Raw genomic sequence first — 13,746 nt, 5'->3', positions numbered from 1 at the left:
TTCTGTAGCCGGTTCAGTGGTTGTTGGACAGTTCAAGCAATTTCTCCGTTCGAAATTGTCCCTGACTGATGACGGTCATGCTCCGCTCCCACAATTTTTGTTTACGAGGCGGGGAATCACTGGGCAGTGGTTACAGCCTTATTATTAGGGCCTTAAAGACCGTGCCGAACAGGCTTAGGAGGCCCTTAGGCTGAGGAAACACGTGCATGCCCCAGAGCGTACGAAAGTACGGAGTACTGCGTACACCTGGTAGACAGGTCTTCGGCGCCACATCTCAACTGAATCACAAGTGGCAACGCTATGCATGGTCACGGTGACAAGCATCCAATATCCGATAAGTGGTTAAGTCGCAGCATGTTGCAGCCTTGTGCAAGCAAGACTATCATCGCTAGAGGGACGTTGATAGTCCAGAAATCTTCTTCAGCTACAATACAACCCATTGACCCCCCAATTTGGCGGCGGTAGTCCTATTGCTACCTGGCTCTAGCATCCTTTCCCGAACCGTGGACAAGGTCAAAGTCCCAGGCACACAACTAAAACAGAAAGCCAAACATGCAGAGTCCAAGCTGAACGCCGGTGTGCTTTCTTGTCGCTTGCTGTGTGGATGCGCTCGCCGATGATAGGCCTGTAAGTCCATTGGGATAACGGCGCACGCTGCCTCTCAATGCTTGGACCTCAGCCTGGTGCGCCATAGCGCCTGACCTCCTCGTAGGTTGAGGTGATATGACAACACCCGTGCCCAGGCTCAGCCTCAGGCGCATCTGGGCAATCAAGACACTTGGGTCTTAAGATCAACAATCAACGTGCACTTCTCAAAATCGAATTGCAACTGAGGAGGCGCATACTCCTTTTTCTCTCCATCTCTTAGATCGGCCAGAACTTCAACCGACAGGGTGTTCTCTCCCGGGAATAACTTGATATCATATGCACCGGGGACCGTTGAGTTGGGTTCTCGATACACGTGCATGTTATGCAAGACAATAATTCGGTGCCGACGTCGATATTTCAGTTCTGGCGTAGTCACGGGAATGATGCGGATATCACGGTAGTTGGACGGCAGGCTTATCAACCCAGAAGTCTGTGTTCTGATGGGTGAAGCCCGGCGTATGAGTTTCCATCTCGGATCGTTGGGGAGACTCGGGTTGGTCATGAAAATGACTGAACCCAGAAGCGCTGATTCGAGTCCTTGTTACGATGATTAGTTGAGTGACCTCAAAAAGAAACAAGAAGCTTACCTTTGCCAGGATCGCGGTACCGACGTTCGAACGGGATCGCAGACTGGTTGAAGGCTGGCTGATGACCAGGATGCGGCGAGGGTTGATCGTGGCCGCGAACTCCATTCGCTAAAGGTACGCCCGGGCCTGGCGTGTCGATCTCTCTAACAGGCGTAGGTAACTGTGCCGGGGGCGGGGGCTGAGAGGCTTTGGGAGCCTCTTCAGGTTGCGGAGTAGCCGTGCCATTAGCATTGGATTCGGTCCCGACAACATCAGGCTGTTCCGTAACTTGGGACACACTCCGTCGAACACTGGCTGCAGCACTTGAAGGGACCGGTGTTGAGCCGTTGAGTTGAGCGGTTCTGGAGCTCGCTCTCTGTGCTCGACTCAGGGCTTGACCTGTTTCTTCCTTTTGTCGTCGAAGAGATTCGCTGTCGATGGTACCGCCCACGAGAGTGGGTGTCGGGGTGGAGGAGCCTATCGTGAGTCTCAAAGCTTTCGGCTTCGGTTGCGAGAGAGACAACTTGAGATTCCTCCGGGGGAGAGCACCAAGCGACTGCATCCTCTGTTCCGACCATGACTGTGTTCATACATTAGCAAGGTGGAGAACAATAATGAGCAAGATATTCACCTCGAGCTTCTCCGCCATAATGTAGATGTCGGACCCTTCTTGGTTGTATTCCTTTGCATTGTCCCAGATCAATCGGACCTCCTTCGCCAATGCATCCCAGTCTTGAACGCCGTCTTTCTCTACCAAGGCTCGAACATCTGAAATCGCAGTGGGCCTCTTAATCAACCTATAATAGTCAGGATAATCCTTTTTAGAGACTTTCTCCTCAAAGTTGCTACTCTCATGGTCAGTACAGTCTAAACCAGTCAGTTTGTATACGACGGAGACTCACATTGCATCTTCTTGCGCCGATAACTCCTTCAGAAAGTCCAACTGATCTTGTCTCACGTCATCCTTGACGCTTGGAGTAGCCGGCGTGGCTTCGCTCTGGCGCCTTCGGGAGAAGATCAGTTTGACCTTCTCAGTAGGTACGTTGGCCTCTGACGCGGTAGAAGGATCCCTCGGTCGATCCAAGAGTTCCTGTGGGATAGGTGTAGGATAAGCGCGATAATCAGCACGTAGATATGCCGGGTTGTGCTTTGGCATAAAATTCGATAATGCCTTCCGAATACGCTCTGCGTCCTCAAAAATGGGCGATTTGCTATGGTTGTAATCCTTTGCATTCTGGACCATTCTCTTCAAGTCGGACTCGAGCTGCTCCATGGTTTCATATTCGTGACTCTCCAGCCTCTGCTCGATCATGTTCAAGGATAACGGCATCGGGATCTGCTGATAGTAATCGGGATACTCAACCCTGCTGGGAAGATCGATAAAATGAACGGCGACATTGCGGCCATTCTTGTCTTGTGATTTTTTCAGCTGCCTGACCAGTTTTAATCCAAGTTCTGATGTTGTTTCTCGAGTTTCGCGGTCTGGAAAGTGGGTATCCTGAAGACAGAGACGCCAAAGTTAGCAGAGCTGGTCAGATTATGATGGCGCTGCGAGCGCAGTGCACTCTAGACAAGTGCAGCCCGCAATGGCGGGCCAGCGTGCGGGCATTGATGATGCGGACGGTGATGGTAGCACACTGCGCGGGGGGCTCTGTCGTTGAGCGCAGAAAGCGTTGGCTGGAAGTTGGGCGAGGGAAAGAATATAGCGAAGGATAAATGGGTGCGATGCACTTACGTCGTTACGCTTGCGTCGCTTGGGATCTGGCGTGGCCGCAAAGTCGTCGGGCAAGCCTGCAGGGCCGCTTCTGCGCTTCGAGCTGCTCATCGCGGCGTCTCAACTTTTTGAGACGGGGGAGGAATTCGGGGTCTGCACCGCACACCGCAGGGAGAGCCACCAACAAGTGCAATAGTATGGGGTAATACAATGCCTCGGAAGCAATGGAGGTTTCGCAATCACCTGCAGAGACCCTGGACAGCGAGGCTGCTATATGCGCATTATTATTGCATCCTCTGTCTCTACATACAAATCGATCCTGCAGACGCGACGGGAGGCTCGAAAACATGCACGTGACTGCCACATCGGAGTCAGGCGTGACTGAAGGTGACTGGCACCTAACTGGCTGGAGTCGATTACATAATGCGCCTGCAGCGCAATGCTCGTCCGATCTTCGCGGGGCTTGGCAGCAAGCGCTTTCCGCGTCTCGAGTCCCTTGTTTACTGGGAGTTCGGTTTGTGGTTTTGTGCCCCAGACTCAGTCTGTTTTTCCACCGCCCAAGCACTGGAATTCGCAGTCGACCCTCTGCGCTCTCTCTACCTTTACAGCCAGTCACCCCAGTGTTGAACGCGTCCCCTCAACCCAACACCCTCGTCGTCCGATCGGTTTGCCGGTTCCTTGTCTCCCACTCCAGTGCCTCCGTTCCGCGCGACCCTGAGCACGAGACCAGTTCCTTCGGTCACTGGTCCTGGTGCAACCCTCTGCGTTGGCTGGATAATACGCCAATCACCTTCGGGATTTCCGATCCGAGTCACTTGCCGCCATACAGTCTGGAGCTTCCGCGCAAGTGAGGCATATCTGCTCCGCGAGCACTATGACCGACGTCGATATGTCGAGACGCAACAAAAAGCCTCGGTTATTGCATGAGAATGAAAGGGCAAGGCTAGAAGAGTTCATTGATTCTATTGGATACTCGGCAAGGTATACGGTGAAGACTGGCCGCGAGGTTCTCAGGTTAACATTCTTCAGATACTCTGATTCGGAATACGAATACCGACACGTACAGCTTCCTAAAGCGATGCTGAAGGCCATTCCGAGAGATTATTTTGATGAAGCCAAGGGCACACTGAAGCTCCTGTGGGAAGAAGAGTGGAGAGGTTTGGGGATCACTCAGGTAGGACCGCAGCTGGCCCGGCTCACACACATTGCTGATGGGAGGTCTAGAGTCTTGGATGGGAGCATTATGAGGTGCATGAACCTGAGCCACACATTCTACTATTCAAGTAAGATTTCCAGCAGGCATGGCATGAGTCGCAGGATACTAACGCACTGCAGACGTCCTATCGGTTATCAGCCTCCAGCTCAATGATCCAAGACTATTTCGCCAGACACTGAACCAGCGCAGCATTGGGATGGCGTTCTACTGTTCAACAGGGAAGTGTATTTAACTGTGCATTAAGCGAGCGTGCTTATTACAAGCTCTGTATGTCTGGACGAATCGACTCGACGCAAACCGACGATTATTTTGGGCGCGAGATGTTAAATGTTCGTTCAGTTTAGCATAGCTATAACCGCCGTTCGACACCTCTGTTTTCAGACGCAGGATTTTCCCTCGTGTTCTTCTTCCCATAGGTCCTCCTTGACTACCACGCAGCTACTAGGCCTCGAATGTTTCCAGATCTCCTTTCTCCGCACTTCCGCCACGTTCCCTCCAGTGACGACCTGGGACCGGTATTCCACGCGAATCAGCCAGCCGTCGACTCGTCTGCCGCCTATGTTGCATTCTTCTGCAACCACTCTTCCCATTGTTCTACTGTCCACCCAGAACTGATGCTGCGCTCCTCAACTCCATTAAACAGGACTGTCGGGGTGACATGGACGCCTGTCACTCTGTTCGCCTTGACCTGAAACTTAATATCATTGGTCACTTTGTTACCAATGTTCAAACTGCCATCCTCTCCGGGCTGATCTGGGACCTGAAGTAAGTCCAAAATCTTCTTCTCGTCGATGCCCTCCACTGAACCTGCCAGCTTGGCGAGTCGTTTGTAGGTGTTGTTTCGAGTCTCATTGACGACATTAACATCGAAAAAATCCTTTTGCTGTTCGAAGAGCTTCTCGGAGAAAGCCCAGAAGGATTTCGGGGCTGTTTGCAGGACGGCTGCGCCCGTTTCGTGGACAAGCGTCGAACTCGGGTGCCATGGCTGGATCTGTTGGCGGAATATAACCCGGATACCGGGAGAAGTGTATTTCTTCTCGATCAACGGAACCACTTTCGTATAGAAGGTCTTGAACAACTTCGCAGAGAATGGACAGACATAATCTAGATACAATTCGATGGTGTGTTTTGCTTCATTGGTCGAAGTTGATGCGAGCAACTGCCCGGAGAATTTCGGTGGCAACGCCATGGGAAGAGCTTTCTTGCGGCTCTTCGATGAGGGTTGTCGTGAGTTTCTTGGTCTCGATTCGAGGGAGGGAGACAGGGAAGCACGTAAGGTGAAAAGTAGGAGAAGAGAAGGTCAGAACCGACGGCTGAAGGTCATTACTACTGTATAACTAGGTAGCATTAATAATTACCTAGGTAGGTAGTGATTATACGGTGGTGACGGATCTCTGGATACTTGACGAAGGATTTCGTCATCGGCATAACCAAAGACGACACGGAGCAGTGGACAGTGAATCACGTGTATGGCTGTATAGCGATCGCGATAACGATAACGATCAGATGGCATCTTCCTCTTTCATCTACGTTCACGTTCACGATGGTCCCTTTCCGACAACCATCTTACACCAGACCCAAATTGTTTGTGGTGTATTCGCGCCTTCTCAGCTGCAGTGATGTCGCTCTCCCATCATGATTTTGCTCCCAAAGCAGCAGCTACCGTCAAGCGACGTGCTGGTGGCAGAGGCAACCACGCCCACAAGCCATGGAATCCTAACCGCGCTCCGTGAACCTCTCACCTTGACCAGGTATTCCTGTTGCGGCTCATTCAAAGTTAGCATTTTGTCATTCGGTATCTCACTTACTGCACAGGGTTTGTGCTTCGTATTCTAGATGTTTATTCGCGATCTCATTGCCAGTCTTTGCCTTCTCTTTATCAATATGGTGCGCTTGAAAACTCTCTACGGCCTCTTCACCCTCGCCTGCACGATCATTCGGAAAGTTGTCCGGCATACACATCAACATGGGGAACGAGACATTGTTGCAGCAGGGCAATACACGTACCTGGCACTCCTCATATTCTTGACCTGGGCACTCTCCAGGGGAACCGGCCATCGTATCGAAATCCGCCGTTTATTTCCACAGCAGCTTCCCGTGTGTCAGTTACCACGCATTTCTGTTGGTGGGGGAGATGTTTAGCTAATCTCACCCTTAGTGGCCCAGGTTTCACGAATCTGGTCGCGTTGGAAGAATAGAGTGGTATCGACCTATTCAGCCTGGAGCAGACGACTCTATCAAGTACTAGCAACCGCCTGGAAGTTGTTTTCGTTCTGGAAGAAAACAGAGACTGTTACTGTACCTCCGACAGGCACGGTTCAACAATTTCTAGCCGACTGTGATCAGGACGCCTCTCCCGATGAAGAAGAAACCACCATTTGCCTGCTCTGCCACGAATCGCTTTATCTCAAAAGTCCTGCATTGTACATGTGTTGCAACAACGTCCACCGTCTTCATCTGCGGTGTGCTAGTAAAGTCATGACTGATGAACAGCCCTGTTCTTTGTGTCACGACGAGTTGTTTGTCGTCGAACAATCCGAAGCAGAGATTGCCCAATCGGCCACGAAAAACAGGCAAAAGAACAAGAAGCAGAGGAGAAGGCGCTAGGATGGGAAACGGAGACTACGGTCATAGGTCGCTAACATTCGAATTCTATGGAACATCTCCAGAGCCTGGCTGGCTTGTAGACGGGGAGAGAATGTATGATGCTAGGGCATAAGACATAGCCACCATAGCCAAAATCAAAAGCAACCCTGAGAACGATCGTTCTTTCCTTGCTCGGTCGAACCATCTGAGCACGAGTATCTACCTATTGAGTACATGTAGGAAGTGCCTGTTACCCAGCGTAGCACTGAGATACATTCCAACTTGCTTCGTTCGCTTTTGACATTCATCCGCATTGTTCGTTCGCCAGATCTTCAACAAGCCCTCGTTATTTCACTCTTTTACTAGCATTTTACTTTGAGACTATAGCCGTCGTCTATTCACTCCATTCACTCTTTTCTCCAACCTTGACACTCAGGGGCACCTACGACCCAACAGCGACAGAATGGAACTCCTACCTCTCAAGTGTACCGGCCTTCGGTTGCGACAGTTGTATATGGCACCGGGCATCACAGCACACATTGACAAAGTGGAGGAGTATATCGTTGCCTTCAGCTTTCTGGCTTTGTACCGAAAATTCGAGGCCATTTGTGACAAGCTGGCAATGCCTTCTCTATGCGATCCAATACTTGGGCTTGAAGCACAACTTTCCCTCAAATTCATCAACGTTGCGCCAGTGTTGAGTGCTCTTGCGCTCCTACAAATGGGACGACTGAACTGCCACACCGCAGTCAATGTTATCAAAGTCGCCAGAACCAGCCCTCATCACTTCACGCCCGGTGAAACTGTGAATTCCGAGATCCTGCCGACGGCCCTCTTGGTGACGTGGGCCATCTAGCTACATGTCCTACGCATTCTGTCCACGACAGACAAGAATGGAGCCTCCGCGATGTACCTCCTCCTCCTTTTCATCTTGGAGCAATACCGCTTTCTGGAGGTGCAGGAAGCGTACATTTTCAGGGAGGAAGAGGCTTTTCTGACATCTTGTCCAATCAAGCAGTTCGTGCCGGCTCAGCACGACGACGGGGAAGTTGAGGCTGGGCACGACTGTGCCATTTGCCAGGTTGAGCCGATCGGGGCTACAGAGTGGGTGTACAACCTGCCATGCAACCATCAGTTTCACAGGTAGTGTCTGATCAGGTGGCTAGTTGAGCTGGAGCAGCCCGGGTGTCCGCTCTGTCGAGACGCCATTAACCTCGAGACGCTTTATAGGCAATGTTGATCATGGGAGGCAATATGTAGCTTCGCCTGCGCAGGAACAAACTTGAGGAGAAGGACTGCGCTTGTTTTCCATCGCAGCAGCATGGTCTGAGGGAGAGAGAAAATTGTCCACTTTGGTGCCATCTCTTGGCTCTAAAAGGAGTTCATTCATTGCAGGGCAAAGGGGGATCGCGTGCCCATTGGAATTATGTCGGTTGTTCAATATCGAAATTGCATAGAATCTTTGTACAAAGGATCTTTCCATGTTGACTGGGATAACCTGCTAGCAGAAACCCCCCTTCTTCACACACTGTCCCAGATTTCACCTCGAAGAATATACCAAGTCTTAAGCCCCCTTTTGCGAGCGGCCGCCCTGTGTAGGAACCAACTTCTGCAATGTCTGCATGAACTGCTCCGCCTGCAAGTCATTGTATGTCTCGTTGTTGTTCAGATTTCTCACCACCTGGTCCAAGAATGGCATCGACTGCTTCTCGACTTCCGGGTACTTGCCCCTGACATATGTCTCGGCCAAAGCCTTACGCTCCTCGGATCTGGACGCAACATCCTCGAAAGACATGTCTTTCAGTTCGGCTTCGACGCTCTTCCTCTCTGTGACTTCGTCGGCGCGCTTGCGGGCCATCTCCGCAGCCAGGGCTAGGACCTCCTCCTTCTCCTCCTCCGACTCGAATCGCGTGAAGTATCCCTTGTAATACCGCTCCGCGAGTTGCATGGGCGTCTGATAGCCGTGGGGGATGCGGTGCGCCAGCCACTCGATGCGCTGCTGGACGGACTCCGTCAGACCGGTTCCCGACAGGGGTGTGTTGGGCCAGTCTGCGCGGAGCGTCTCGATCGACATTTCTTGGCCCGGTACGTGGGCGATCTCTTCGGTCGGGTTGACGGGAGCGTCGATGCTGGACTTGATATACTCTTCGACTTTAGCGTCGATGTCCAAATCATCATCATCCTCCTCGGCCGCCTCGGTCACTTCGCGCTTCTCTGCTCGTCGGATGCGACGATCGGTGCGGTTGCGGAGATTGCCCTGTGCTCCTCCTTGTCGAGGTTGCTGCTGCTGTGTGTTTCGCGTGCCAGCTCTTCCTGCACCAAAGCCGGCACCCTGTGGTGGACCTTTCCTTCCGCCTTGCGATTGCGATTGATAGCCCGATGTGTTCGAGCGAGGTGGTCCTGTACGGCGGAGAACTTGTCCTGGCGGTGGCTGAGATTGTGGGCCACCACCAGTACTGGCACTACCTGCCGTGTTCTGTGTGCGTGGAGCTCCTGTTCGGCGTAGGATCGGACCAGGCGCGGGTCGTCGAGCAGCAGCGGCTCCAGCAGGGGCAGGTCGGCCTGTCGACTTTCGAATAATAACGTTTGAGCCGGAGTTAGGAGAATTACCAGGTGTAGTTTTTTTAGGAGGACCTCCCGAGGGCTTCTGGTCACCTAGAATGATCGAGTCAGCGCCACACTAGGCCATGGACAGCCAGATGTAGAGATCGCCTACCATCAGCAGCAAAGAGAATCCTAGAGGTGGAAAATCCTCTGGTGTTGCCGAGCAGGGAGATTGTTGTGCTCCTAGGGCGTGACTGGAGACTGAGTCTCGCACACCTTGTACAAATTTGCTCCATGGCGAGAGAGCTGCTCCGTGCAGCTGCCGAGAGTATCTGCTGCTCCTGGATTGATGAAGTTGGATTGCGAGTTCAAGTTGAGCTTCGCTGGGCGCCGCGATTGGAGCCAAAAGTGTTCCTTGGCATCACGTGGTCATTCTAGTGATATCTCGCCGCTTTAATAAACCATGGAATGGCACCTTCACTCATTAAAGCAGAGAGAGAGTCGTTTTGGACTGCTGCTTGAAGTGATTGCAACCTTCAGCATTGCCAGCTGTCAAACTTTGACCTATAATTGAATGAATTATGGGATAAGATGATACATCAGCACCAATGCGGTGCAGGAACCCCCAAAGCTTATCTAATTGACACTTCCTAATCCCTCAATCGATTGATGCTCAACAGTGCTCGCTGAATATTCTCCTTCTACTCATGAAGACTTAATTGTACTGTTGTGTTGGGCCTCCATTTCTTGCTTTCTGATTCTCGGTGACAGTTGACAATAGCCGCAGCATCCATCCTGACTCCTGAGTCAACTTGGCCTACTTCCCTTCCTGAGCAAGTCGGTATTGGTCGGCAGCACTTTGCAGGCGGCTTGTTTCATGCATCATGGCTTCGGCGTGTGCGTTCAAACTCTCCTGGATGGCTTCTTTATCGACAGGGCCATCACTCATCCGCACTTGCGCGATTGTGTTGTTGCTGCCTCTCTGGAGATTAGGGGCTCCTTCATGTTGGGCGATTGCGGCAGCGAGCTTGCCCATGGCGCCTACACCGAATTAGTTTGTTATTCTGGAAGTATCAAAGTTGATTGCGTTACCTTGAGTGTGTTCTTTGGTGGCTTCAGAAGCGTCGCTGCGGGCTACATCATGGGTATCCTTTTTGAGGGCCGAGAGGAGTTGGCGGTCGTCGCTGATGGGGCCGGCGTCAGACATCTTGGATCGAGTGACAAGGGGATTCCGAGGCACAATGCTTGCGGAGTAATGAAGGGTCACGTTGAGACTTGGACTGGGTCAAATGTAGTAGTTTGGAATCGATCAGAAGTTGAGCTGCAGGCGTGGCATTAAATACCGGAGGTAGATGCTTAGTGTGCCTTCCTCGGTGCATCAGAGCACGTAAAGCTAAACCGTCACGCTGGAGGCAGCAGAGGGCATGAAGCAGACTCAGACGCGCCTGCCGGGTGCGCAGGTTGGTTCACCTCGACGCATCTGATTCTGACTCGATGCACGACGAGGATTCTGCGACTCCCGGCTTCCGGCTTCCAGTCATATTCCGATACAATAGCGACCTGATCACAACTTGAATCGAGGCACAGAGTAGAATTTCATCATACGCACATGCAGCACTCCACCTAGATGATAGAAGCTCCTCGTACCTACTCAACAATATTCACTGAATGGCGCTCTTCAGTCCGAGTCCCTCCTCATAATTCCACCGATCTTCGCCGGCTTTGATATTGAAACCAGCCTGCGAGGCTGCCGGCCCTATGGGCTTATTAGACTTAGGCGTCCAACGTGCAAGGAGCCCACCGTAGCCGTAGAACACGGCAATGTCCTCATCCCAGAGGTGTAGCCGCACTGGTCTCGGAACACCTCGCCAGAGTAGAGCAGAGCCGCGGCGAGACTCAAGCTATTTTTCTTAGGACGAATCTTATGCATGAGGCATCTCCGAGCGCAAACATCCGCCCGCCAGGCATTCAGCTTATCTGGAGCGCGCCATAGAAATGTGCTTTTTCAATTGCGCGTTGATGATGTGGAGGACGCCATACGTACTACTGTCACGATACACGACTGCATGAATCTCCGTGCCAAGTATTTTTACGCTAATCCCAGTGCGGTCGTCGACTTCACCTCGCCGTCATTTACTTGCACGCGCACTCCAATAAAAATCACAGCAAGCGCAAGAACCACCACCCCGGCCTCTGCCACCATGGTGCAAACTCGTCGACAAGGGGCCCGACCCGAGGGCGTGTCGTATTCGGATACCCCAAAACGTGAGCGAAAACCCAGGCCTGCTCCCCGCCGGCGTGCAAACCCTACGTATCGTGATGCGTCCGTTTCTGTGCCCGTTGTTGCCCCTAGATACAAGGACGCATCGACCCAAACCGACATTTATGTCGACGCTGTTACCCAGATGGATGTAGAGCTAACCAGCTACCCAGAGCCTGCGAGCGCAAAGCGCCGCCGAGACGAAGACGAGACTACACCGGTAACCTCGTCGAAGCGCCAGCGAAAGGCCGAGACTCCCAAATTCCTCTTCTCTACCACCCGAAACCGAAGCCTCCTAACCTCGGCCCCCGCAAAGACGACCACTCTACACGAATCTCCGTTCTTCGAACGATCCCTGGAGCCTATAGTCAGGCAATCGACCCCGACCCGTCCGTCAAGACCGAGCGAAAGAGTCATTGAGCCAGAGACACCGACACCTGCACCAACATCACAAGGCGGTATCTTTGGCAGTGTGAAAAAGATTTTCGGGTTTTTCAGGGGTACAATGGAGCCCTCGCCGCCTGCCGAGCAAGACAAAGGCAGTCGAAGTGAACAGGCGGACAATAAGACCGAGCAGGAGGCAGTGGAATTCCACATCCCTACTACTCCCCCATCCCAACGCGACGAAGCTCGTAGTCCGACGCCAGACCCGGAAGCCCTCGACAGCCACATCTACAACCGCGATTACTTCAAGCGACGCCGATTCGCAAAAACCATTGCAGGTCGGGAGCAAATGGAAGCAGGGCGTAACGATTCGGACTCGGGTGAGCCTGACTTCAACCCGGTCGAGACATTAGGAACAAACAAACGCAAGTTAACATCGTTCGACGGTGAGATCCCTGGACCTGTGACAGGCGGGTATGGAATTGATGACAGGTACCTCGAAGTCGACACCGACGTCGACGGGATCGAAGAACCACAGTCTCCAGAAGCGCAGCCATCTACCCCTATTAACAAAGTCGTGTCTCAGACACCCCTTAGATCAGCAATGCGCCAGAACGGTGGCCTCTTTGGCACGCTTGGACGATCGGCCAAATCAGTTCGCATCAATCCAAACACTTCAGTCAAACATGTCTACGGGCAGTACGGTTACTCCGGAGAATACCATGGCAGCATGTTTTCAGATCCCTCAGACGCCACAGAGTCGACCATTTCCGAAGTCAGAAACATGCACTCGCCTATAACTCTACGCAACACCAAGGACAACGAAAGTCCCAAATTCCGACTCAATCAGGACATTGTCGATCCAAATGATGAGTTTTGGCGACCGTCACTTGCAAACCCTGCTCCAGGCCATTTTCGAGTCCCTGATCTCGATGAGGACGACGATGAAGGAGACGATGAGACCACTATGCGAGAGCAAGAACGAGAGCAAGATCAAGTGCCACCCCAGCCCAGCACACCTCGAATGTCGCACGCAGAGCTCCCCAGTCAGATCTCCTCCTTCACGGGCCACACCGACAGTATCTTGATGAACGACTCGGCGGAGATCAGACTGAACAAAGCGAGATCTGATGCTCAGAAGTACAAACCGGCTCGATCCTCTCGACTTTCACTCAGCGAACATGCACGCTCACGTTCTTCTTCTCCACCAGAGTCCGAAGGCGACTTTACTAATTCAAAGTTTGGATTGTCAGCACCGTCCTCCGGTCGTCTCCAGAGCGACAATCAGTCAGGAACACCTACCCAGAAGACTCCAACACAGTCAGCCGGAGCTCTTGGACGTGAAGAACTCGATAACACTGTTGTCGGGGAAGATGGCATGACAGATTATCAGAGAGCGCATCAATACGATGCATGGGCGGAGAATCTCGCTTGGCCTGAACCGCAAACCTACGAAGAAGCAGGAATTGCATCAGATTATATTGCCGATCTCGTCCGAAAGAACTGGACCGAGCGAGACACCCGAGAGTCAATCGAATACTGGGATCGAGAATTTGAAGAAGGACTAAAGGCAGCAAGAGAAGCTGCGGCCCAAGGAAGAGAAGTAGTCTGGGTCACTGATCCGTAGAGAATATTCGAATGAGAAAGGAAGGGTTCAGCGGCCATAGTTCATACATCTTGATCCACAGCTTTCTGGTACTACCTACACTTTGGGCTTAAGAGTTGGGCTTGGGGTATGGATATTGTTCAAGACGATGACACGAAGCACCCGTGTAAGCTGATACTTTTGTTTGTGCTACTACTCGAGCGACAACTGCAACAATCGAGC

The 13,746-nt window shown here is 52.2% G+C and overlaps 8 protein-coding genes across 8 annotated transcripts; 4 read left to right on the top strand and 4 right to left on the bottom strand.

Moving 5' to 3' along the window:
* Positions 1–769: 769 nt before the first annotated feature.
* Positions 770–3,039, bottom strand: A1O3_09227 (uncharacterized protein; the record flags this gene model as incomplete). The annotated part of the gene is made up of 5 exons (XM_007739321.1): positions 770–1,185; positions 1,236–1,794; positions 1,846–2,059; positions 2,117–2,712; positions 2,950–3,039. 5 exons carry the CDS (start codon positions 3,037–3,039, stop codon positions 770–772), a joined length of 1,875 nt encoding a protein of 624 aa, XP_007737511.1.
* Positions 3,040–3,802: 763 nt separating this feature from the next.
* Positions 3,803–4,215, top strand: A1O3_09226 (cyclin-dependent kinase regulatory subunit; the record flags this gene model as incomplete). Its single annotated transcript, XM_007739320.1, has 3 exons — positions 3,803–3,909; positions 3,958–4,102; positions 4,153–4,215. The coding sequence occupies 3 exons, from the start codon at positions 3,803–3,805 to the stop codon at positions 4,213–4,215; spliced, it is 315 nt and encodes a 104-aa protein (XP_007737510.1).
* Positions 4,216–4,700: 485 nt separating this feature from the next.
* On the bottom strand, positions 4,701–5,333 carry A1O3_09225 (uncharacterized protein; the record flags this gene model as incomplete). Its single annotated transcript, XM_007739319.1, has 1 exon — positions 4,701–5,333. The coding sequence occupies one exon, from the start codon at positions 5,331–5,333 to the stop codon at positions 4,701–4,703; it is 633 nt and encodes a 210-aa protein (XP_007737509.1).
* A 647-nt stretch (positions 5,334–5,980) lies between these two features.
* A1O3_09224 (uncharacterized protein) lies at positions 5,981–6,751 on the top strand (the record flags this gene model as incomplete). Its single annotated transcript, XM_007739318.1, has 2 exons — positions 5,981–6,245; positions 6,303–6,751. The coding sequence occupies 2 exons, from the start codon at positions 5,981–5,983 to the stop codon at positions 6,749–6,751; spliced, it is 714 nt and encodes a 237-aa protein (XP_007737508.1).
* A 442-nt stretch (positions 6,752–7,193) lies between these two features.
* A1O3_09223 (uncharacterized protein) lies at positions 7,194–7,586 on the top strand (the record flags this gene model as incomplete). The annotated part of the gene is made up of 1 exon (XM_007739317.1): positions 7,194–7,586. One exon carries the CDS (start codon positions 7,194–7,196, stop codon positions 7,584–7,586), a length of 393 nt encoding a protein of 130 aa, XP_007737507.1.
* A 708-nt stretch (positions 7,587–8,294) lies between these two features.
* On the bottom strand, positions 8,295–9,570 carry A1O3_09222 (uncharacterized protein; the record flags this gene model as incomplete). Its single annotated transcript, XM_007739316.1, has 2 exons — positions 8,295–9,385; positions 9,447–9,570. The coding sequence occupies 2 exons, from the start codon at positions 9,568–9,570 to the stop codon at positions 8,295–8,297; spliced, it is 1,215 nt and encodes a 404-aa protein (XP_007737506.1).
* Positions 9,571–10,091: 521 nt separating this feature from the next.
* A1O3_09221 (uncharacterized protein) lies at positions 10,092–10,481 on the bottom strand (the record flags this gene model as incomplete). The annotated part of the gene is made up of 2 exons (XM_007739315.1): positions 10,092–10,315; positions 10,367–10,481. The coding sequence occupies 2 exons, from the start codon at positions 10,479–10,481 to the stop codon at positions 10,092–10,094; spliced, it is 339 nt and encodes a 112-aa protein (XP_007737505.1).
* Positions 10,482–11,475: 994 nt separating this feature from the next.
* A1O3_09220 (uncharacterized protein) lies at positions 11,476–13,545 on the top strand (the record flags this gene model as incomplete). Its single annotated transcript, XM_007739314.1, has 1 exon — positions 11,476–13,545. One exon carries the CDS (start codon positions 11,476–11,478, stop codon positions 13,543–13,545), a length of 2,070 nt encoding a protein of 689 aa, XP_007737504.1.
* Positions 13,546–13,746: the final 201 nt, after the last annotated feature.

The sequence above is a fragment of the Capronia epimyces genome, assembly GCF_000585565.1.
Source record: "Capronia epimyces CBS 606.96 chromosome Unknown aczIQ-supercont1.9, whole genome shotgun sequence".
NCBI classification, from domain to species: Eukaryota; Fungi; Ascomycota; class Eurotiomycetes; order Chaetothyriales; family Herpotrichiellaceae; genus Capronia; species Capronia epimyces.
The sequence above is the reverse complement of the archived record's forward strand: the minus strand, read 5'-3'. Positions and strand labels throughout refer to the sequence as shown.